The sequence below is a fragment of the Eumetopias jubatus genome, unplaced genomic scaffold (assembly GCF_037043125.1).
Source record: "Eumetopias jubatus isolate StellerSeaLion01/CBP00866 unplaced genomic scaffold, mEumJub1_p1.0 scaffold_3, whole genome shotgun sequence".
NCBI classification, from domain to species: domain Eukaryota; kingdom Metazoa; phylum Chordata; class Mammalia; order Carnivora; family Otariidae; genus Eumetopias; species Eumetopias jubatus.
In genome coordinates, this window is record NW_028274809.1 from 81,670,834 (window position 1) to 81,695,660 (window position 24,827).

At 34.6% G+C, this 24,827-nt stretch overlaps 1 protein-coding gene across 3 annotated transcripts in view; it reads right to left on the reverse strand.

Moving 5' to 3' along the window:
• ACVR2A (activin A receptor type 2A) overlaps nucleotides 1–24,827 on the reverse strand; it is an 84,135-nt gene that overhangs the window by 14,010 nt on the left and 45,298 nt on the right. For all 3 annotated transcript variants that reach the window (XR_003612405.2, XR_003612403.2, XM_028123794.2), the window contains exons 2-6: nucleotides 21,271–21,478; nucleotides 17,660–17,769; nucleotides 17,310–17,464; nucleotides 2,537–2,680; nucleotides 523–666 (exon numbers count right to left, since the gene is read on the reverse strand). Coding sequence is in view for 1 of the 3 variants with exons in the window: in XM_028123794.2 (XP_027979595.1) it covers nucleotides 523–666; nucleotides 2,537–2,680; nucleotides 17,310–17,464; nucleotides 17,660–17,769; nucleotides 21,271–21,478 (761 nt within the window). In the remaining 2 variants the exon portion in view is untranslated. The remainder of the gene's footprint in view (nucleotides 1–522; nucleotides 667–2,536; nucleotides 2,681–17,309; nucleotides 17,465–17,659; nucleotides 17,770–21,270; nucleotides 21,479–24,827) is intronic.

A 24,827-nucleotide genomic window follows, 5' to 3' on the forward strand; every position in this document is an offset into this window, starting at 1 on the left:
AGATCTGACAATGATGAAACTAATTGCCAGGTCAACACAATCTCCTATTTCATTAACATGTACTTTCATACTAACTATGAAAGGAGAAAAATTTGAGGGAAAACAGCAACTGCGTTTTGGTGATAATTACGAATTAGTGACAGATCAAAGATCAATCTCCTGACTCTAGTTCTGTCACTAGGCTACACAAAATTCAAGCTAAAAAATGGTCCACATAATCAAGATGGATCATGAATGGTAAATGAAAATGACTAAGCACCAGCTACAATGAAATAATTATTTGTAAGAGAGGTAACTGCAGCATAAGAAATAAGGGACAAAAGACTGGTTTTATATAAGTAGAGCGTTAGGTGAAAAAGTTGCCATTTTGCTCTTTTCTTAAAATTAGTTTTTAAAGGATTTTTATTTATAAATATTAACTAACTGTAACAACATACTGTTCCCAGAAAAACAAGTCTGAGGGATTTGTAGCCAACATTAAGGAGGTAAACTTTCCCGAGTTAAAACGGAAAGTAGTTTTACCTTTTCATGAAATGCTGTGATTAGCCAAAGATCCACATCAACACTGGTGCCTCGTTTTTCTGCACCAATGAACTGTAATATGTTCTCATGCTTCATTCCAGGTAAACTATAAACTTCATATTCATTTTGCCATGACTGTTTGTCCTAGAGTTAAAAAGAAAGAATAGGAAGAGTGCAAAGAACTCAATAAATAAATAAACCATATCTAAGAGATTACTCAAGTAGATTCTAAGGCAAAATTTAAAAATAAAGCTAAGTATGAAAAGATTCTTTGATTTTGTCTTATTTTTTCCTAAAAGAAATCTAATAACAACTCTATGACAAATGCCTGCCCTGCCCCACTCCCTGAAACATACTTTTCTGTGTTTCTAGTTTGTAAATACAGGAGTTATGTGCACATCTGTATCTATCTAACAATGGCAACACAGAATGTGTTCTGACAATTTCATAATACAGTGTCATTTCATCATGGTGTGAAGTTACTTGTGTTTATTCAGAATAATCTCCCTGAAGTACAAATTTCAGGTAGAATGACTTCATCTCAATAGAAGACAATTTTTTTGTTCAAAGATTAACATTATATCAAATGTTTTTAAAATGTTGAGAATACCCTAAGTCAATGAGAGCACAATAGGGTATAAATAGGCAATACAATAATTTAAAGCACTATATACTCATTTGTGACTGCAAGCAACCCATGCCTACTCCTTGCCTACGTGTCTACTCATAAAGAGTTAGCTTCTCTTCACAATGGAAGAATAATGAAAGTCGGAGGCACCATAGCGTAATGGTTAGGAACCCTCTGGATCCAAACAATCTTAAGGACCTTTGCCGAGTGACAATCATTCAGTTTCCTCATTAGCAAATGGGGACTACAGTGTCTGCTCCATAGGGTTGTTGTATTATGTATATGTGTGTTGTTTTCTATATATGGGTAATATATGGACACCTATTACTGAGTACTCCTCTATAAAGCACCTCTTCCTGACAATAAGAAGCATTCAATAAAATATTAGCTACTGTTACTCTTGCTATTGTTACCCTTGTGTTAATATCCAAAGGCCTTTCTTTAACTTTTAAGCTTCTTCCCACAAAGAAAGAACAACCCTGAATTTGTCAATCTTGGCAGAACAGACTAGACTCTTCCATTAAGAACCAGAGTGTTAAAAGTATCTGCACTGCTACCAAAAAAGGCTTTAGAGGAGGCAACAAAGATAAAAGCTAGGTATATTAAGACAAAAGAAAAAACGGATTCTGTAACTCTGGGATGAGGAAGATCCACTGTGCAGATAGATACACGGGCGGAGCCTGAATCACCAAACCCAAGAAGGACCACAGCAGCACACAAGGCATTAACTAGAGGGGTGTGAAGCAAGAGACAGGGATGAAGAAATCAGCATAGATCTCTACCACCAATGGACTCAAACAAAACATAAGAACAGCTCAGAGGTGCATTAGACCAGGGTTTTATGAGGTCAGGCCCCTTTAAAAGAAAAACAAGTCAACAGTAAACCAATTATTTGAAATCTTGATTCACTGCCTCTGAAAATTCACCCAACAAAATCTGAAATGATTACATGGGCACTCAAAGACAGACAAAAATGAATCAGTCTGGTAATATACCTCTAAACAATTCTAAAACCAGTATGCTATTCTTTCATTCTTCTCTTTGTTTTCTGATAATGTCAATGGGATATTAAAAGTAAACCAACGAAATTCTATTACTGGAATCCTCCACTAATACTACATTTCTGTAGTATCTTTATTGGCAAAAGATCTCCTTTATGTTCATTCACTGGAACTCCAACCCTCCGAACAGACAGAAGGACTGCTGTACCATGAGTCCCATTCCTCAGATGAGAAGGCAGACAAAAGGGCTAATCTCTTTCCTCAGTATCACAAAGAACCACCCAGAAACGTGGTTTGTGTTTTCGGACTGTTTCGGAATTACAATAATCGAGCCAGTTGCACCTTTTACAAAATATACGCAGATGAGAAAGACGCAAGAACATACCTGTATTGGAAATATTTTCACAGCCACATACTCATTGAGCAGCTGGGCTTTCCACACACAACCAAATCTTCCCCTTGCTTTCACTTCTAATAACTGCAGTGGCTTCAAACCTAGTAATGGAGAAGGTGGGGGTGGTCCTGGGTCCTACAGATAAACAATAACACTAGTATCAGAAAGCAGATCAGTGCTAAATATGAGGAAAAAAAAGTGATATACCAAGGAAATCAATTGACAGAAACAGGAAACACAAATGACACTAACTTCAATCTTACTAAAACTGAGTTCTCAAGCATTACTAGTTATTTACAGTGATCGTAAGGCAAGCCACTTGAATTGAGAGTTTTCATAATAACATTTGGCACTATTGCTATCTAAGTACAGCAGGGAGAAATGACCTCAAATCATTCTGAGTCAGTCTCACTAATTTTCTGGACTAAGATTTTCTGTAACCTTTAGGATATTATGAACAGTATTTCAACGGTTTCATCAAGTTGGTACTTCATTAGAAGATGAGGATTTTAAAAGTGCCAGCAACAGCAAATTACAGCTATTTCTCAAAGGAACACAATCCTCAAAATCCACTACTTTTTCCAATGACTGTTTATCTTTAAGTCTTTTCTTCATTAATCTCAGAAATGCACATAGTCATTCTCAAATACATCGCAGATAAGTGTATCAAATACAAAGCACACAAATATGTTAATAGCCAAACTTTTCTGTTCATTCTAATTTTTCAACCTACTAACAAATCCTTTGTTTATAATTACTTCCCCAAATTGACCTGAGATAAAAATTATTAGTCTGATTGGCAAAGAAAGCAGAAATTGTAATCCAGAAAATGAGTGTTCATCGTAATAGATGGCAAGATAAATGAAAGAAAAGTGTACTGCTATAGTTAATTTTGAAAATGGAGCAAATATAGTATATAAATAGGGGTACAACATTTACAAAACACAAGAGCATCCTTCCTATACAAAGCAGAATGGCAACCCTCACTGGAAGCATTGTATCATTTCAGTATCTGCAACTAAAACAAGATGTAGGAAGCCTTTTGAAAAGCTTCCAGAGAAAAGTGATCAAAATGTATGAAGGGCTGCATAATGAGTATTATAAAGAAGAACTAAAATTTCTGTGGCAACAGCAACAGACACTGTGACACTGGGTGGCATCTAAGTCACATGGAAATAGTATGTCCTCCTGTATCACTGCATCTCTCTCTTCCTTTCCTCCCCTTTTAAGAAAAAATCCCCTCTTCTAATGCCCCAAGACTGTCAGTGCTCCCTTTGGGTGCTATTCAGCCCACTGGTGTCACTCAAGATTTTAAACAGTTGACACCTGCATTAGAAAGACCCTCAAAAATAGAAATACTGCAAGGTATTAAAGAGGACAAAGGTGCAATTTCTTTGTAGGCAATCCTTTACAAAATGGCTTGAGAATTCCTACTTTAAAATAGTATGATAGGGGCGCCTGGGTGGCTCGGTTGGGCGTCTGCCTTCGGCTCAGGTCATGATCCCGGGGTCCTGGGATTGAGCCCCGCATCAGGCTCCCTGCTCAGCAGGGAGGCTGCTTCTCCCTCTCTCTCTGCCTACTTGTGTTCTCTCGTTCTGTCAAATAAATAAATAAAGTCTTTAAAAATAAATTAAAAAAAATAAAATAGTATGATAAACTAGAAAACTTCCTGTGACTCATTTCAACCTCAGATATTTTTAAAATGTCTACAAAAAGTTGCTTTGCCTTCACACATTCAAAAGACAAAAGGTTATAGTAGAGCTGAAGAGTGTTGTAGTTTAACAGAGTGACGAGTCCAGAAAGTCAGATACAAATCTTAAAGAAGTATGGCCCCTAAAGTTACGATTCTCACTGGAAAGGGACACAAGAAAGACTCTAGGGAGAAGTTTTATCAAACTTAAACCCACCCTACACCTCATTGCTTGACTGGTCATTTATAACTGTAACAAGAGATACTACTGATAGGAGCAGGCTGCGGATGTGGATGTGGAGACGGGAGGGAAAAAGGTGGAAAACTAGTCTTGTAGAGGCAGAGGAAACCACTCATGCTCAAAGTCCAAGAATTATTAGATAACTGCATAAAATAATTATGCTAACAGAAAAAAGTTCAATCTGAAAAAATTTAAATAACCACGAAGTTAAAAATCAATGATTCCCCTTCTTTAGAACCAAGTCAGAAATGTTGAGTTTTCAAAGCAGGGATACCAAAAATTTAAGTATGCAGATAAGAGCTGAAAGCTCAAGAGGCAAAACAACCACGTAAAGAAAATGGCTCTTAACTTAAACATTAAGATGTTTAATAACTTTTAATATAAACTAATAATGTCTCTCGATAACATATGACATCACCCATTCTCTGTTTTAAGGCGTACCAACCACATGGATATGATCCAGTCTATAAAACAGGATTCAGAGGACTTAATCCACATCTCAAATTAAGACTATGTCACCGGTTTAAAATATAATTTTAATATAATACTAACCTTAATTTTAGGAAACATACAATAACTTTCAATGTCTGTATTTGGAGGAAAAAAGATCACTGAATATTTTCCAAAAGCACAAATAAACTCCAAGATTCCCATAAGTTTCCAAGTCTTTGTTGGGTAAGTTTCTAAGCTACCATTATCAGTAAAAAATCTTAGCTCACTCTCCTAATGATACTACTATTCTATTTAGCCTTATAACAGCCTGAAACAGACTATTGTTAAAAGTAAGAAGAATACTGGCAAATTTTTAAAGGGTGAGGAAAAGGTCTACAAAGGCACATTCCTACAGAATGTCAAACTTTTAGAAATGGTATGTGCTTTTAAGTAATATTCTATAATACTTAAAAGGTGAGACTCAAAAACAAGTAACTAAAATACAGACCATAACTCTATAAAATATATAATGCCAATATGCCTTTTTATTTTAATGAAAAATTACTAGAATATTCTCTTTCATACTTTTCAGCTCTTCATTAAATTTACAGGAAGCTTTAACTGCATCTCTAATATCTGGCTTTTACTTATCCTATCATCTGAGACTATCAAATTATTTGTAGTTTATGAGCATCATTATACTAATTTACTCACAAAAAACTCAATGCAGTTCACCCTTGAATAACATGGGTTTGAACTTTAGGGGTCCACTTCTATGTGGATTTTTTTCTAATAAATACAGTACAGTCAGTACTGTAAATGTATCTTCTCTTCATTAAGATTTCAATAACATTTTCTTCTCTCTAGTTTATTATAAGAATATACCATATCACACATATAACATACAAAATATATGTTAATCAACCATTTGTGTTATTAGTCACAAAACTTAGTAGTTAAGTTTTGGGGGAGTAAAAAGTTATACACAGGTTTGTGCGTGGCATTGGCACCCCTAAGCCCTGCACTGTTCAAGGGTCAACTGTACCTGATTCTAGGAATAAAGATTTATACCTTTAAAATATATCAACACCTGGCGAGACAAATTCGGGCTTGAACTTCATAATGACAGCAACATTCTGATATTATCATAAAACATGACTTTGCCCCGCTACACAGAAAACCAGCTTTTGGGGGATCAACTGTAAGGACTGGGGAATTCCTGAAAACTTTTCCTAAGTCTCCAGTTCTCTTGCAATCCCGCTATTTTGCACAGTTAAGAAGACATGCAGTAGAACGTGCCTCCACTTACATCTCTTCTTTACCCATTTGTATATGAAAATTATGGCATCAGGAGACATCATGCTGAGAAACAACAAATGGCAATCACTGAAAATCATGCCCCCATCCCAACACTGCTACCCAGTAGGATTACTATACTCAAGACTGGAATAAATTAGCAGAAGTGAAGAGCTGCTAAGTAGTCTATGATCATTGTATTTCTTCTGAGTTCTCAAGTGAGAAGGGTAAATTCTAATCTAAAAGCCTTCAAACTCTAGAGAGCAAAAGATCAACTTATACTTCTCTAGCCAGCCCATTTGCTAAGGAGACTAAAGATGAAAGAAACGATCTGAAAATACAGATTTCACATTAAAGGATGATGGGTTTCACCAGAAAGTCAGCTCCTGGTAAAAATGAGCATATGCTGACATTAAGCTAGTGACATACTAGCCATTAGGTGTTAACATCTAATCAACTAAGCTTCTACATTCCAACTCAGATGAGTATAAATGCGGTTAACAACTGTTTGAAAACCAAAAAGTATTACTGTGGCAAATCAATCATGTTTTTAATACTAAAAGTGGTAAAAAAAAATATTCATAACACAAATTTATAAAGGATGCACAATAAAGCAACAACAAAAATCTAAGAACAAATGTTTAATATGCATCCACAAAAAGTTCCACAACCATAAAACAAACATCAATGCATCTTACCTCTATCATTATATGAAAGGCGTGCTTGTGAAGAAAAAACACAGGCAAAAGAAATTACGATTTATATCCAGAATGAAATGAAAAATGACACATCAGTTACAAAAGTGAAGGAAGGAGAATAATGATTTAGCTTTTTAAAAGTTGGCAATGATCCAATGTATCATATTTTTAAAATAAGAATTGGGAACACTTTCCTTATAAAGGGAGGAAAGTAATATCCAACAAACAAAAAACTTGGATGTTACCTTTCAGATGAGGGGCATTATTGTACAGACGACTCTAGTATGACCCCAAATTACCTGATCCAATGAAATTCAAGCTAGCAAACTACACCGTGTCTTAAATAATTGTTACTTGTTTTTCTAAGAAGTTCTAAACTGGATGAGTAAAACAAGCAATTTAATTGAGAAAATATGCGCTGGAATTGGCTTCTGGACACGAGAGGGCAGTATTGCCTTTAACAAAAACTAGAAGCAGCACAGAAGAAACTTTTACGTAACCAGAATAAGTTCCTCAGCCCACACTTTGGCAGTTGTTTTAAGAGTCTCTAAAATCCCCCATTTCCTGAACTGCTTCACTCCCTTTTCATGGAAGATATCATAATAAATTAGAAAAATGTTTCTAGTGTCTGTGTGTGTGCAACATAAACAATATACTAGGGTAAGAAAATAAAGACAGGGAAGAATAAAAAAATGAGAATTAAGTAGAACACAGTGACAGGCCAGGCCCATTGTTGACTTACTAGCCACATCGAGAGTGAAGAAGTCAAGCAGTGGTGGCCCTGGGAACAAGTATCCATACATATTTTTCAGTCTGAGGGCACTCAGATACTGATAGAGAACAAGATTTTCATTTTCCCAGTCATCCTAAAATAGTTAGGGGCCTAAATTTAAAATTAAGAGAAATACTGTCACCAATGTAAAAGGAGGCTTCAAATCCCTCCAATCACTGAGTATATCTGCCATTTCCAATATTTCTACAATATTTCTACAGAGAATAGCACTGATAAAAAAGACTTGATAACTCATTTATCTGTACCAGTAGTTTAACTAGTTTTGCTTCCTTCTTGATTTTCTTCTGTGATAATGATTCAGGATTATTTATAATTCATCGAAAAGGCTTAGCTAATCCTACTATCAAAACATCTTATCAGTACTCCCGAGTAAAATTCATCCCTTGAAACAAATACATGCCAAATGAATAGCCAGACTTTAGCTTCCCAAGGCCTAGGTATCTCTCAGGTTTTGTTTTCATTACAGGTACTACAGAGATAACCCTGCCACAATAATAACACTGTGCAAGTAGGTCCATGTATCTTCCCAGAAAGGGTATCTTTGCTCAATATACTTCTCAATAAATGAACATTAGAGTAAGTCAGAGAATGATCAAGCTAAACAAGACACACCAAGAACAGGCCTCAATGCGTAAACTATGTTACAAAATAAAAGGGTCAAAACAGAATCTAAAAAAATTAAATCACTAAAATACATGGATAACAAGTAACCAAATAAAACCATCTGAATTCACAACATGGAAAATGAAACTTGAGTATCATGCACTATAACTGGAGAGAACAGTGAAAACCAAATCAGCACATTAATGTCAAGTAATTAGGCTGCTGGATGAGAAAGAGACTTGCTGCTTATTTCTTAAGGGGTAAAGAAATTTAACTGTGTTGCCAAACATCAGAAAAGAATGAATAGGACTTCTCCATTCACTCAACAAATCCTTATTGAGTGCTTAGTTGTGCTAGGCACTGACTACCCAGGTTCTCATGGTGCTTACTATAGTGTGGGGGAAGGAAGACTAGTCAAAGACACCACACTGATGGATGCATAATTATAAAATAAGAGCAGTAAAAAGGAATTCAGTACCCTGAGCACCTGTAAGGTGAAAGCAGACTTCCAAGCGCATGTTAAATAAGAGAAGATTTTCCTGAGGAGAGGATCCTTGAAAAATGGAGTAAGTACTCGAGGGAGACAGATTAGGTGGGAAAATGGTACTGGGATGCATCCTAAATTTCTGACTTGTGCCACCGAATGGTTACTGGTTCTATTTACTGAAAACCAGGTTTGGAGAGATCATTACCACGGAATGTTAAGTGCCTGGAGACATCTAAGTGCTGATGGTTAGTAGGCAGTTAGATGTACAGAACAAGAACACAAAGAAATCTTTCTAGAAATAGGGATTTTGGTTCATTTATATACTATAAACACACATATATGACATATACTATAAATTTTCTCTTATTTACTATTTAAGCCATTCTAAAATTTATATATACATATATATTTTTCGATAACTCACTAAATATCTTCTTAGGACTACCAAGATTTAAGGACCACCACCCCAAAGTATTTGAAAACTGACAAACTCTGAATTTGTTTCATCTTAGTTATCTAATTATCTCATGTTCTAAGAAATTTTACAATTGCTAATTTTAAAAAAGACTATTGCCAAGCAGACTGAAATATATAAAGAAATAATACAGTGTGTATATCAGAACAAATGCTTCTGAGCTAGGGAAAGCAATATATTATACATTAACATATGCAATAATATTGATACTGCCAAATGCACAGCCATCATTCTATCCAATTAGATCTTCAAAATTCCATTGTGATATATCAACTCCTACTTCCTCTGTTTCTCTCATCTAACTCCTGAAAGCAAGGCAAAGACAGACCGAGGTGGATGAAACAGGATTCTGAATAAGTTCCCTAAGAAGGCAGCTCCTCAGGGTAGCTGCAATGGGGTTTAAAAGTCTGAACAAGATGTAAGGGATATCCGTTCTCCTTCTGGCCACTGCTCAGAAGCATCAGGTTTATTAGTGAGGACAGACGAAATTTTATTTATTTTAGCATTTGTATTCTGCAAGTAAAGCTGAAAAAAAGGAAAAGGATGCTGCTATACATTACAGAAACCGATGGGATAAAATTACGTTTATCAACAAGGCTATATGTCCTTACAATAAAAACTATTTTAAATATAATTTACATACTGATTCTTCCCTTTATCCTACTTTAGGTTTTTATGCCCCCCCCAATTACTTAACTGAAATAAGCCATTCTATTAAAATTACTTCAATGAACAATAATCCTTGGATCTAAATGGCCAGACTTCACCACTCAGCAGACTGACACTAGGCTGACACTTCACCTATCTGCGCCATGATTTTCTTATCTATGAAACGGACTTAATAAAACAGAACCTGTATCATGGGGTGTTGAAAGATTAATCAGTGTAAAGTGCTCTGTGTAGTCCTTGACAGAGTACTCAAAAAGAAATCTTTCACTGCACTAATTTCAAAGTATTGACATATAAATATATATTTACAATGGCTTTAATAAATAGGATACCTTTTGAGTACAATTTTGAAGTTGCAACTCTGTTAGCAATAACAGCTAACATGTTTTGAGCACTTAACATTAGATAGGCACCCCCGGTGGGGCTCCCAGTCACCACAGAACTGGAGTCAGACCTTTCTCCTCTTCTCCTCCACCTTTGACCAAAATTGCTGATGCAATTCATTTCCAAGCTGCGCAGTCAAATGACCAACCAACCTATTTTTTGTTCACCTACATATTTATTAACTGCGGGCTTCAAAAGGGTGAGCAAGAACTGTCCCTCTGCTGCTCGCCAATACCCAGCAGCATGATGCCTGGCACACAACATGCACTCAGGCATCAGGTGAGTGGGTCAGCTGAAACCAAACCAACAAACCCCAACCCCTGCCAGCCTACGTGATACAAGCAGCTTTCACTAACAAATGGGGTCAAAAGATTTGACAGTGATGAAGTAGCTAGGAATGAAGGAAGAAATCTACAGTGAGGTCCAGGAAATAAAGAATTGAGAGAAAAGCACACTTCTTCCTATCGTCCATCTCCCTGGCCAGACAAGAAAAAGGAGAAATTATGTATTCTGTTCAATATGCATCAGTCCCATCTGTAAACTGGAAGATGGGGCCATCCACAGTCTAAAGGAAAACTGAACTCAAGATTTTAAAAATTAAATGGAAGTCATCTTTAGAAATAAAGTGCTTTCATTATTAACTTTAATATATAGCTTTAACTTGTCTTAAGCTTTGGATAAAGCTTTTAATTTTTTTTTTTCCCTTCTCCCCTTCCTTTCCTTTTTGCATTTGGACACGGAATTTCAGCAAATCTCCAAGTGGGCCTGTCCATGCATTTGCTAAGTAAAACAGCTCATATATGCCTCAGAGAGTAGTAATTTTTTGTCAAGCTGCAAGTCTACAAATAATTTATGACACTTCTCCCCACAATTAGTTTAGAAATATACACAAAACTAAGTCGTAATTTAAGCTGTAACAAAAATAATCACACACAAAGGTGGAACACAGAAGAAAAGAGATTTCTGTAGGAGCCCTGCACTATTTCTTGGGCATATACAAAAAAAAACCAAAAAACAAAAAACCAAAAAACAGAAAGATCCTCAACTGCAAGACAAGAGCATTATTATCACCATACTTTAAACATGCTAAAATAAAGTAAGACAGTTAAAAATATTTGTGAAATGTAGGTTCTGGGTCTTAGCAGAAACCTAACACCAACTCTAAGTTAATAAAACAAAGTTTTGATATTTCATGAGCATACATTAAAGCTCCACTAAATTTCACTTAAGAACACATCATTTAATCAGAATGAGACTGAAAAGTATTGAGCTGAAAAGCTGTCCTCAGTATACTGTTAAGTTAAAAGAAAGCAACTGTGAAATAACATTCTGTAGTTTATAAAAGGAGGGAAAAAAGCATATACTCAAACAAATGAGATTAGAAAAAGGTGCCAAAGGATACATACCAACCTGTTAAAACAGATTATCTCAGGAAAGTGACAAAGGAAAAAAAAGAAAGAACAAATGGTTCTATCTCCTTTCTTTTGCACACACTTCCTTCTGTATAATTTGTCTTATTATAACAGGCAAATATTTGAAATTAATTCTTAAAAAGAAAAAAATTTAAAAGGAAAGAGAAAGTGAGTCAACCTATTTCAAGATGTGCTTCAATAGATGTGATACTCATTTTGCAAGTATAACTTAGTATTAGCATATTAATACTCATTTAATTTTAGTAAACTTCTCCTGCATCCCCCGCAAATAGGTAAGCAGTACCCTTTCCTAAAGTGACTTGGCTGAATGATGCTATGCTACCCTTTCAGTATCTTATTAATTTTAAATGGGTACATATATAGACTCATGTTCAACAGGAAATCCTACACAGCATTTTCACAGATGGCTCAGTTTCTCAGTGGATAGTAATTTGACATAGCATGAAATGACAACCTATTATTACGTTAACATTAAGATCAGCAGGACTATTTTGTGTGCCCAAAAATAAGTATTCCAAACATCTGAAAGTCTTCACTCTTCCTCAGACCAAAATCAAGACAAAATGTCATGATGTAGAGAACTGAAGAGACTGATGTCATTCAAGTAGGCATTACTGTTGCAATACTATAGTGCTACTTAAATAGCCTTTAAAAATGAACAAGTTAACTTTATACCTTGTTAAAGGTAGGTAATTTCTAGCCCCTAAAATCCGCTTTCTTATCAAGTGTTTTTTATCAGCATAAATACAGATCTTATTAACAGGAAACTTCAACTCACATATGGTTTTGAGAGCGATGCAAACACTTTTATTGAAACCACATTAACTCTAACCACAGTAAGACCTCTTAATCACAGAGTCAATGTATCCATTCCCTCCTATTCTTGACTCACCAGCACTAGAAAAACCAGTTTGTGTTCAGTTTATACTCACTGCAGGTTACAAGAGCAAATTCCACATGTATGTGGAAAAACAATTTCAGCACAGGTAAAAGAAAAGGACCTAGGGAATGCAAATTAAAAAGATGCTTCAAGCTTGTGATTCCAAAAAGAACTGAACACTGGCATTGTCTTACGAGAGCCTGGAATACTTCAACTTATTTTACCCTAAAGATATATGGCCTCTAGATTTATCTTAAAACTAAGCCCTAAAGGTCTTTATTAAATGAATGCCTGGGCATGCTGCATTATCATCTCAGTATAACTCTAAATACAACAAAGTCAAATTTGGCAATTCAACACTTACAGAATGGTTATACACACAAACACTGCGTGAATACAGCAGTGATTTACAACACACAGCTGGTCTTCAAGGAGCTTACAGTCAAGTGGGAGACTGGAACATGTACACAAATGACTAGAGCCTCTCTCAACTGTTACTCGTCTAAATCACACAAGACAGAAACTGACTTCAACACTATTTTCTCCTTTTAAGGACAGTACATAACTAATACCATTCTAGATGCATACGATGGATGGCTTAGGGTGTAACAGGAGGAAAGAATAAAAAGGTAAATGTATGGAGGTAGGGAAGCCCCCGTGTCATACTCCCAACTTTGTATTCTTTGCTGTGGATCACTAAGAGCCCTCAAACAGTTTTAAAAACAGAAGCAACATAATCAGACATGTAAAATGCCATTCTACGGCAAGAGTATATAGATGGAAAGAGAGAGAAGACGAGCTATGAGATTACAGAAATAATCTCAGCCTCAGATGTAACAATGTCCCAAACTACAACGGGATCAAGAAGGATGAAAAGGTGAATGAATAGGACTTGGTAAATGACAGGGCCAAAAAAAGTAGTAGTTGTCTCCTAGGCTTTCATCCAGGGTGATGGGGAAGACAGTGTTAGAAACATAACAGTTATAGGTTATAATGTTAGAAACCTAACAGTTAGAAACATATGCTAGAAACATAATAGTTATAGGTTATAAAGAAAGAAGAATGGCTTCAATTTAAAAAAAAAACAGCAAAATTACTTTTTCCATTCCTCTTACTATGCTAGATTTGAGAATTAATATTTTTTACTGGTTACTAAGAGCCATAAGACCAGATTTTAAAGCATGTATATCCTTAGATCATTTCTTCACAATAAAATACTAACACCAGGAGAAATTCTAACTTGGTGTCTTAGAAATAAAGAATCCCATAATTTTGCTGTCAGAACCAGCTTAGTAAGAAAATATTATGTGGATATCTCTTGTCTTCCAGAATGCCACAGACTGATCTTTTACCCACCAATGAGAATAAAAGACTGAGATCAGACCAATGAATGGTCACAGTATACATAACTTCAGCTCGTTCTGCGAGATCCACTATTAAATTCTCAAGTATAGTGCTTATTGTAGTAATGACTTGTCAATAAGATATTACCACATGATAAGACTAATGTCATAAAACAGACCAGTTAATTCACAAACCAGCCTTTAGCCAAAGCTTTAAGGAAAAGTTTCCCTAAGAAAAGGAATGAAAAATTTCATGTCACTGTCTAAGTGTTTGAAGATATGGAGGAAAAATGTTTCAGAAATCCATAAGAATATAAGATCTTTTCCTAACTAGTCTTGGGAATTAAGCCTTGGACATGGGGACATGAATATGGAGTAAAATACAGAAATCACCTTAAGACTTCAAATGTATGTGTCCCTTACTTATTACTCCTGTCCCTCGTAAAAGTCTTTGAATAACTAGTAGGCATTGGCACTATAAACTCAGCGGCACAGGAATCCTTACCTACAACCCAATCATGCTGATAAACCTTATTCTAAAATGTGCTAAAAAATTTTGTTAATGGAAAACACATGAATATGCCCTTGGATATATCCATGACTTTTCTTTTTTGTCCTATGTGAGAGACAGTGTGATACTACTGCTCATTTTAGTAGTCAAACTTTTCAATATCCAAAGTAGGAAAATAAATTAGCCTACAGAATGATTTTGAAATGGCAGGAATGTTTACTGAATTATCTAAAACACCAGAGACATCGGCTTTCTGGGGAAAAAAAAAAGAGGCAGAACAGGATAAGCAGCAAGAAAAGCAAAGCTTCAGTTCAGATTCCAGCTCTGACACTTGTAAGCTTTGCTATGTCTCAATTTCTTTTTCTATAAAATGGAAATTAAAACTACATAAACAACCCTGTGAGGTAAAGTGAAATCAGTGCTTTTCACACCTGGCTGGTCACCACAATCACCCTGAAAACTTATTAGAAACATAGTATCTCAGGCCCCACTCCATACTTACAGGGCTGTGGCCCAGGAGTCCATATTATTTAATAAATTCCAAAGATGAGCCTTATATACTGGTCACAATTTAGAAATCATGGGAAAAAAATTATGTATTTTATGTTTTTACATATTCTTATATAAAACTTATGTATGTATACATATGTGCAACTTACCAGTACTCTAGTACACTGTAAGTGTTCAAATAAATGCTTGCTGTTATTATCAATTATTTTGAAATTGGAGATAAAACTGGGCATTTTGTAATAAGATGGGCACTAAGCAGTTGCAGAACTACTTTGTATAAACCTCTCACCAAAAATGAGACTTAAAGCATGACACTACACTATTTGAGACACAGTGAGAGATGACATAAATGAAGTTCCAAACTGATGACAACCCCTCTTCTACAACACAGTTTATGACAGGAAAAAAAGCATAGTTAGGCATGTTTTATATTTTTCCTAACAAAGCTTGACCATTCCAGATCATTCCATCACAATACCTTAAATCTAGTTCTCATTTTTCAGTAATTCATACAATGTATGCAAATTTACCACAGAGCAATTCAAGTGCTAAATAAATGTGTATAATCACTTTAACATGGCAACAAATATCTAAAATCCACAGAAATGGACTGTATCTTTCCATTTTAAAAGTCTAAATGCTTGAATTAATTAGCATTTCTAAATAAAGTAGCCTCATATATAGGATACTGAGCCCTCTAAAAAAAGTCTAACCATACCTTTGTGCCAATATTCTATGAATATTATCTATATTATATTATCTATATTCTATTCTTATATATCTATAAGAATGCATTATTTTTAAAGTTCTATTAAAAAACCAACAAATTTGTTTTTAAATTTAGTTTCCAGTTTTTTTCTTTCGTAACACAAATCTAGGGTAAATTCAGACACTAAGTACTAAACACTCTCTCTTCTAAATATAGAAATAAAATAAAAAATAGTTACCACCTAAAGAAGATAAAGTGGATCCTATGGCCATTTGGAATAAGCTACATATATTTATTAGGCACTAAAATTTTTATTTTTATAATACTTTCAGAGATAATTTTTAATAAATCCACAACTTAGTTACTGTTTAAAAGTTAAAATATTTCAGCTGCACAAAACAGTGTTTACCTAATTTACCAAATAAGGTATTTTACCTTTGGGTTTATTTCTCAGTATACACATCTTACAGAGATTATGTGGATCAATAATCTAATGCTAACAGATTGCTGCAAGTACTGAGAAAGAAGTATGTTATGTAAATAAAGCTTACAGGGAAGAAGTTGTTTTGGTCATTAAATTATAGGACTTTACCATTCTTCTATCATGTTTTAACCATTAATCCTAGTGGTATTAGAGAAACAAAGTTAAACCAAGAGATCCAGAAGGCCAAGGTAATCTGATCTTAAGAGTTAAAAGGAACACAGTAAAAACTAGAGTTTAAAGATGTCTCACACAAGTAGAACCATAGTTTTCACCTTTCTGCAGCCTGCAGAATATTTACTACTTATATTAAAAGAGCTTGTAAACCACTGTACCAGTGCCAACTGTCTACATGATAGAGAATGAGGAAAATTTCATGAATTTAATCTGATTACCCACCACATCTACAGTTTCAGGTATATTCAGGGTCAGGAGAGGGAGAATCAAGGGCATTAAAAAAGTTTTTGGTCTTTAAAAAAAAAAAAGCTTTTAGTCTTCAGTACACACTTGATATGCTGCAAAAAAACAAAACAAAACAAAAAACCCAAACTAACAAAACAAAAGCAACACTTGGAACTACCAATAATAAATGAAGAGAAGCACTGCTCATCTGCTCGTCTTCCAAAAAACATTTTTTTGGATATACCTTCCTGATGCCTTTATGAAACCTCTCTTTTCCACCTTTCCTGATTACCTTACTAAATCAAATCCCTCCCTATGGTTAAAAGGATATTTTGGCAAGTAGACTTGAAAAAGGCACAAAAATTTCGGAATGGGAGAAAGAACAGGAGGGAAAGAATGGGTTATGGTATCACTTCTCCACCATCAATTACTTCTCAAGAAACAAAGCAAGGTGAATCTCACACTTGAAAGCCCTACAATGACAGTAAAACTGTCCAAAGAACAGAATACGCCTTGTTCTACTTTACCTTAACTCCTAAGTGAGAAAAGTTTAGGACATAGCAAGTCAATAAAGTTCGGAAAATTAGCCATAGCTGCCATAACAATAAACATTCAAAAAGTAACACCAAAAGAAAATGATTTATAGCAACCCAGTGGGTTTCACCACAGTAATATTTCTTTAAAATATACAACTTAAAACAGCACAAAGTACAAGACAATAACTTACTTGAGTTGGAACAAGTACAGGAGGGTAGGCCATCTTATGATGCCTATACACCCAAAATGCACAAATAACAATACCCGCAATCAACATAAGTGGCACCAAGGAATAGAGCAATATGTTGTAATAGGGTGGCTTAGGTGTAACTGGGTTCGAAGTTGCTGTGGAAAATGGAAGGAAAAAAACAATTCAGATTTGGTCTACAAAATTCCACAATAAATATTTCTTATAGTATCAAATTTGAGGAGAAAAATAAGATTAGGAGAAGGTAGGAGTAAATTATTCCATCAACACAAATATGCTTTGTTTTCAGGGTACTAGTCAAACAGACCTATGTATTTTCCCTGTGAACTTACGCTGTGTGACTTCCATCTCCGGAAAATAAGAAAACCTTTCGTTACACATATTGCCCTCACAGCAACAAAAATACACTTCAGGGCTGTCTTTTTTTTCTATACAATCAGTCCTATAAACAAACAAAGGAGAAATAATTAAAGTCAACATTAAACTGAATCTACGATGGGTGTTTTTCTAAAATTCTTCTGAGATAAAATAATGAAAAACTCATTCATAGTCAACTTCAAGATTCTTATTAATATCCAATGATCAATTCTTAAAAGCCAAAAACATTCCAGTAATCCTGTTACTAAATCTCATCAAAACAAAAACAAAACAGCCGCTTTTATAGCAATCACAGTAGCTCCATGAGAACATTGCTTAAATTTGGTTTTTAATGATTAATCTAAGGCAACCATCTTTTTTTTTTTTAATTATTAGAAAAGCTTTAAAAGAAACATAAAGCCAATGAAGAAATTTGGTTTAGGAGTGCTTTCTCTTACAGGAAATACAGCTTTCCCATTGCGTAAGTACAAAAACTGAACACTATAAATAGAACTAGGTGTGTACACACCAATACATCCATACACACACACACACATACACATACACAAAATAATGCAAGTTCCTCTCATGGCAGAATCTATCTCAACATCAGAGACCCAAGCTTAATTCCCAAGCTAGGTTTGGGAATTAAGAGTGTCATTTTTTGGAGTAGATTTAAATTCCCTAAGCAAAATGAACAGGGTTGAGATAACCAACAAATAGAGAACAATATGTAACAACGTACAGAACCTAGTAACTCAATAACTGGTATGAGTTATGTTGACTGAGGAGCTGAGGAGATAGGGATTTAGCTGCTAGAACAAACCCTAATTAGCTGCTAAGAAACTGCTATACCTGTTTAAAAAAAAAAATCAAAACTTCACATATTGCTAATAAACATGAGGTGAATTTAAAGACATATCTTAGAAATAAACTGCAAACTTCTGTGATGGCTATTAGAATAATAGGGTTGAATTTAAAATGGAAAGCTTAAGGGCGCCTGGGTGGCTCAATTGGTTGGGCAACTGCGTTTGGCTCGGGTTATGATCCTGGAGTCCTGGGATTGTCCCTGCTACTCCCTCTGACCCTCCCGCTCTCATGCTCTCTCTCTCTCAAATAAACAAATAAATCTTAAAAAAATAAATAAAATAAACTGGAAAGCTTAAAAAATTTCAGGAAGAAAACTGTTTTAACAAAATCAAACATTAAAATTAAATCTACACCAATACCTATTTAGTAGAAAGTAAAAGACAACTGAAAGCTAAATCTTAAGTTATAAAAAATATATGAATTTAAAATTTTTAGAATCATGCCTCAAATTATAGGAGGTGAAAATGACTAAGTAGCCTAATTAACTCAAAAAAGTACTTTCCATTATCCAATTTCATTCTTCTTATCATTGTCTTTTCCTCCATACTTTGACATTTCTTGAATCTTTTTTTCTCTTAACTATCCTTCAAGAGAGACAAACAGTAGTTTTTGCCACAAAAAGAACAAAAATCTCTGGTTTCAACTAACTAATAAAAGATAATTTGAGTAAAGATTTTCCCCCAAAACTCTTCCTGTGTGTGTTTTTTTTTGTTTTTAATAAAACTGACATAACACTACATTAGTTTCAGGTATACAACATAATATCTTCAGATCTGTACATACTGTGAAATGAACACCACAATAATCTAGTTAATGTCCAACACCACACATAGTTACAAATGTTTTTTCTTGTGATGAGGACTGTTAAGATCTACTTTCTTATCAGGGCACCTGGGTGGCTCAGTCAGTTAAGGATATAACTCTGGATTTCAGCTCAGGTCATGATCTCAGGGTAATGAGATCAAGCCCCACTCTCTCCCTCTCTCTGCCCCTCCCCAACCACCTTTCTTTAAAAAAAAAAAAAAAGAAGAAGAAGAAGAAGAAAAATCTCTGTTATCAAAACTTTCAAATATACGATATAGCTTTATTAACTATAGTTGCCATGCTATATATTACAACCCCAGGACTTGTTTTATAACTGGAAGTTTGTACCTTTTGAACACCTTCAACCATTTCACCTTACCCCCCCAACCCCCAGCCTCCAATCTGGGAGTTCATTTTATTTTTTTTGTTTTTTAAGACTACACATGTAAGTAAAATCACGTGGTATTTGTCTTTCTCTATATGACTAATTTCACTTAGCATAATACCCTCAAGGTCTATCTAGGTTGTCTCAAATAGCAATATTTCTTTCTTTAAATGGCTGAGTAATATTCTTCTGTGTGTGTGTGTGTGTGTGTGTGTGTGTGTGTGTGTACACACCATATTTTCTTTATCCAGCAATGGACAGGCAGGTTGGATCCATATCTTGGCTATTGTAAATAATGCTGCAATAAACACAGGGGTGCATGTATCTTTTTACAAGTTAGCATTTTCATTTCCTCAGTAAATACCCCGAAGTAGAACTGCTGGATCATAGGGTAGTTTTTTTAATTTTTTGAGTAACCTCCATCCTGTTTTCCTAGTGGCCCTACTTACCTTTCATAATAGCAGATATCACTTGATGATCACCTCTATTTACAGAGAGGCTAAGAATCGGAAATGCAGCTAAAATGTGTAATTACAGAGAAATAGTCCCTGGAAAATTCAGAGATTTAGAAGTAAACCCTAAATACTAAATATATACCTAAGATTTTAATTTCTCATGAAAAATTGAGATAATTCAATTTTCATGGATTTATTCAATGCATTTTGCTATTAATTACATATGGCTAATCAACCACAGGTTCACAGTAATCAACTGAGGCTCCTGAAAGGGATAGGCAAGTATCCAGTGTTCCACGAGTCTATCAGTATTTTCTGGCTCCAAAATGTCTATTTATCTAGGGCTTTGCAGCCTCTGCCAGCCATCAGCACCCACCCACAGTGGAAATCCTGTGGCCCAGGCAGTTTAAGTAATCAACCAAACATCTATGGGGCTCCTTACAGAAAGATCACAGGCAGTCAATAACATGTCTACTGTATTTTATTTCTGATACAGAATAAAACAATTTAAGCAAAATATTTTAAATAAAATGTAGCTTTCTATGAGGACTCTCTTAGTACTGAGGTAATTCTGAACATCAAGTTAAAATGTCTCTCAGGGGTAAAGAACAAAGGCCTACTTTGCAAGAAAAAAAAAGGAAAAAAAATGCAGTAAGATCAATTTCTTCCAGATACATAAATAGGGAAACTAAAAGGAAATTAAATACTATGATTAAGCTTTACTTTCTCTGAGGATACAGGATAGATTTTCAACTGATATACTGTCTTTTAAAGCAATTTAAAAAATCCTTTTTCCTTAAAATTGACCTTAAAAAAAGTTTATCATACTAATAACATAGGGGAAAAAAGGTTCTTATCTATAGTTCTCACTAGATGGTAGATTATTCAGTGTACCAAAGACAAAACATAAACATGCCATATTTATCTTATTACTTTAAAACATGTATATTGTCATTGGAGCATGTTATAATGGTATTCATAATCCCATCTTAAAAAAAAAAACATTTAAGTAAAAATACATGCACTGAGCTTTCCCCCTTTAAAAATGAGTGTGGAGAAAATGTTTCCTTACCTGTCATAACAGTTGATATCATCCAGCCAACAACCTTGCTTCACTATTTCAATGGAACCAGAAATATTCTTCCAGGTAGCAAAACAATGTCGCCTTTTATCTTTGTCACCATAACAGGGTTCAACACCAGTTCGATTGGTTCTATCTCTTTCCCAATTAGCATTATAGAAAATACACTCCTGAGTTTCTGATCTACCAAGTATAGCACCTATAAGATAATAAAACAACAACTTAATTTAACTGTATTAGCCCTTAAGAGATTGTCTCACCGTATACCAAACTCAAACTCAGGTGTGCCTCAAACATCAGGAACTTACTGTCTTCCTAAGTGTTGTAACACTGAGTTTAAGTTTCCACATCAATCTCCATACTTGAAGTATAATAATCATAGTAACAGAAAGTGACCAAATATATTTCAGATGATTTCTCTGAAAAAGGACAGTTTCACTTCATTTAAGAATGTCCCTGATGAAAAGCAGTAAAATTGTTGATTTAATTAAATCTTGACCCAGGATTGATTTCTTTTCAATATCCTGTGTGACAAAATGGGAACTAAGCAAAAGCAGTTCTGCTGAAAAATGAAGTACAATGTTTTGCCTCAAGATAAAGCCTTTGCATGACTGAGTGGGGAATTAAACCAACGATGGTTATTCAGACTTGGGTAACTGACAGACATGTTCTCAAAAATGAACCAACTAAACCTATTACTTCAAGAGAAACAAGTGACAGTATGCAATGCCAGTGATAAAATTTGATCTTCCAAGCAAAAAAGAAGGATTTTGGAAAATCTGTCACCACCATTAGCCTGACACTTTCCCAACACTTAAAGTGAATTCTCTCATGAGGGGCGCCTGGGTGGCTCAGTCAGATAAGCATCTGACTCTTGATTTCGGGTCCGGTCATGATCGCAGGGTCATGAGATCAAGCCCTGCTTCGGGCTCTGCCCTGGGCATGGAGTCTGCTTAAGGTTCTTTCTCCCCCTGTCCCTCTGCCCCTCCCCATCCCACTCCCACTGCAATGTGCCTGCATGAGCAGCACTCTCTCTCTTAAAAAAAAAAAAGAATTCTCTCAGGAGATCAGTGGAGATATTAATACATGTAACTTTCAAATACTGAATAAGGAAATGTGCCAATAATTAGGTCTATATAATTCAGAGAACCAATATTCTCTAAATGAATTACGTGTGATCTTATAAAAGCATTCGTGGGTTAAAAAAATCCATTCAATGTTCAAGATAGTCCCATAGATTTTAATGTTACAGAGGACAAAAAGTTCATTAATGGTTTCAGATTCTGCACTTTAAAACTAACTTTTAAAAAACTACCTCGTCTTATGCAGAAAAACAAGGTGCTGGAATACCCAAAATAATTCTGAAAAAGATGTACAAAGGAGAATTCATATTACCTGTTTTTAAAACTCACTATAAAGCTTCAGCAATCAAGCTAGTGTGGTCTCAGTGAGAAGACACACACTTCAATGGGACAGAACAGAGAATCCAGAAATAGACCCACATAACGTTCAGTTGACACACAGCAAAGGTGCCAACACATTTCAATAGAGAAAACACAGTTTTTTCAACAACTATGCTGGAACAATTGGACATCTTATGAACAAACAAGACAAACTTCAACTTGTATCTTACACCATTTACAAAAATTAACTCTAAACATCTCAAAGACCTAAAAAATCTAAAAGTATAAAACTGGTATAAGAAAACATGAAAAATCTTTGTGACCCTAAATTATGAAAGACTTCTTAGAACATGAAAGACATGAACTACAAAAGAAAGAACTGGTAAGTTACGTTTCATTAAAATTAAAACTTCTCTTTGAAAGTTCAAGGGGGAAAAAAGTCACAGACTTGGAGAAAATACCTGCAAATTATGTATCTAAAAAAAATGCTGACATTCAATATATAGAAAAACCTGTCACAACTCAATAATAATAATTTTTTAAAGCCACCAAATTTCTAAAAAAAATGGGCAAAAGATTCAAAATAACATGCTTTGCTGAAGATATATGAATGGAAAACACTAACATGAAACAATTCTCAGTATCATTAATCATTAGAGAAATGCAAACTGAAATTCTAATATTGATTAAAATGGCTAAAACAAAAACAACCTCAAATGTTGATAAATATGTAGAGCAACTGGGACTTTCACACATTGGTGGCTGTAATGCAAAATGGTCCACCCACTTTGGAAAGCCAGTTTGACAGCTTCTTATAGTAAACATACACCTACCATACTACCTACCAAGCAATACCATGCCTAGGCATTTACCTAAGAAATAAAAACATATGTTCACGCAAAAATCTGTACATGAATGCTTGGAATGGTTTTATTTATAATCAACCCAAAACTGGAAACTCAATATCCAGTACTGCTAAATGGATAAACATCCATACAATAAGAAGAAATGAACTAATGATAACTATAACAACATGGATGAATCGCAAACATATTATGCTATATGTGATTCCATTTATATGATATTCTGGAAAAGGTGAAACTATGGGGACAAAAATGAGATCAGACGTTGCCAGAAGCTGGGAGTGAGGGGAGAGGGCTGATTACAAAAGGGCTTGAGAAATTTTTCAGAGTGACCAAAATATTCTACATTGTAACTGTGGTCGGAGGTTAAATGTCTTATGGGTTAATCACACAGAATTGTTTTATCAAAAAAAAAACATTTTATTCTATGGAAATTATACTTCAAAAAACCTGACTTTAAAAAAAAAGCAAAAAATCTACCATGTGTTGAGTTTTGGTGTAATATCAGAGAAAAACATTCACAATTATCTAAAAATACTCATTTTTTTCTAAAACTGTATCTGTGTATGACCAGATTTCCTTCATATCAAAAGAACATATCACAGCAGACTTAATGGAGGAAGAGATACAAGAATCCAGCTGTCTTCCACGAAAACAATCATTAAAGAGATCTGCAAAAATTTCATTAATTTTTTTTTGTTTTGGAAAACATTTTTCATAAAAATGTTCTTTTGTGAACATGTAATGGATTACTGTTACCGTTAAATAAATATTTTTAAATTTTGTCAATTTCTAATGTGATAAGAATGATAGATAAAATCCCTATTTTAAAAAAAACTTTCTGGGGTTCTACATTTTTAAAAGTCTTAAAGTTGAAACCAAAAAGCATGAGAACTTGCTGCTGCTCTGCAGTGTCCTAGGACACAGATGGGATTATAAGCTGCTAAAATCTGTGGCAGTATTAGTGCTCTGGACTTCCTCTCAACAACGGAAGAAATTAAAAGAGCAGACCTATTATAAACTAAGGCTGGTAATTCCATGTTCTTTGTAGTCTATAAAAAAAAAAGGTTGCTTCTACTATTTACTTGTATAAAAAAATACCTATTTTCTAAGTTATTCCTTTTCAGAAACTTGTTACTATAAACATAATAAAAAAATTTAAAAAAAAAGAAGAAACCTGTTGAAAATACCAGCAAAATAAGTTTCCTCCTTTACTATATAACCCAAAAACAATCATGCACTGTCACATTAATATCTGAAAACAAGGTATGGCAAACTTTTT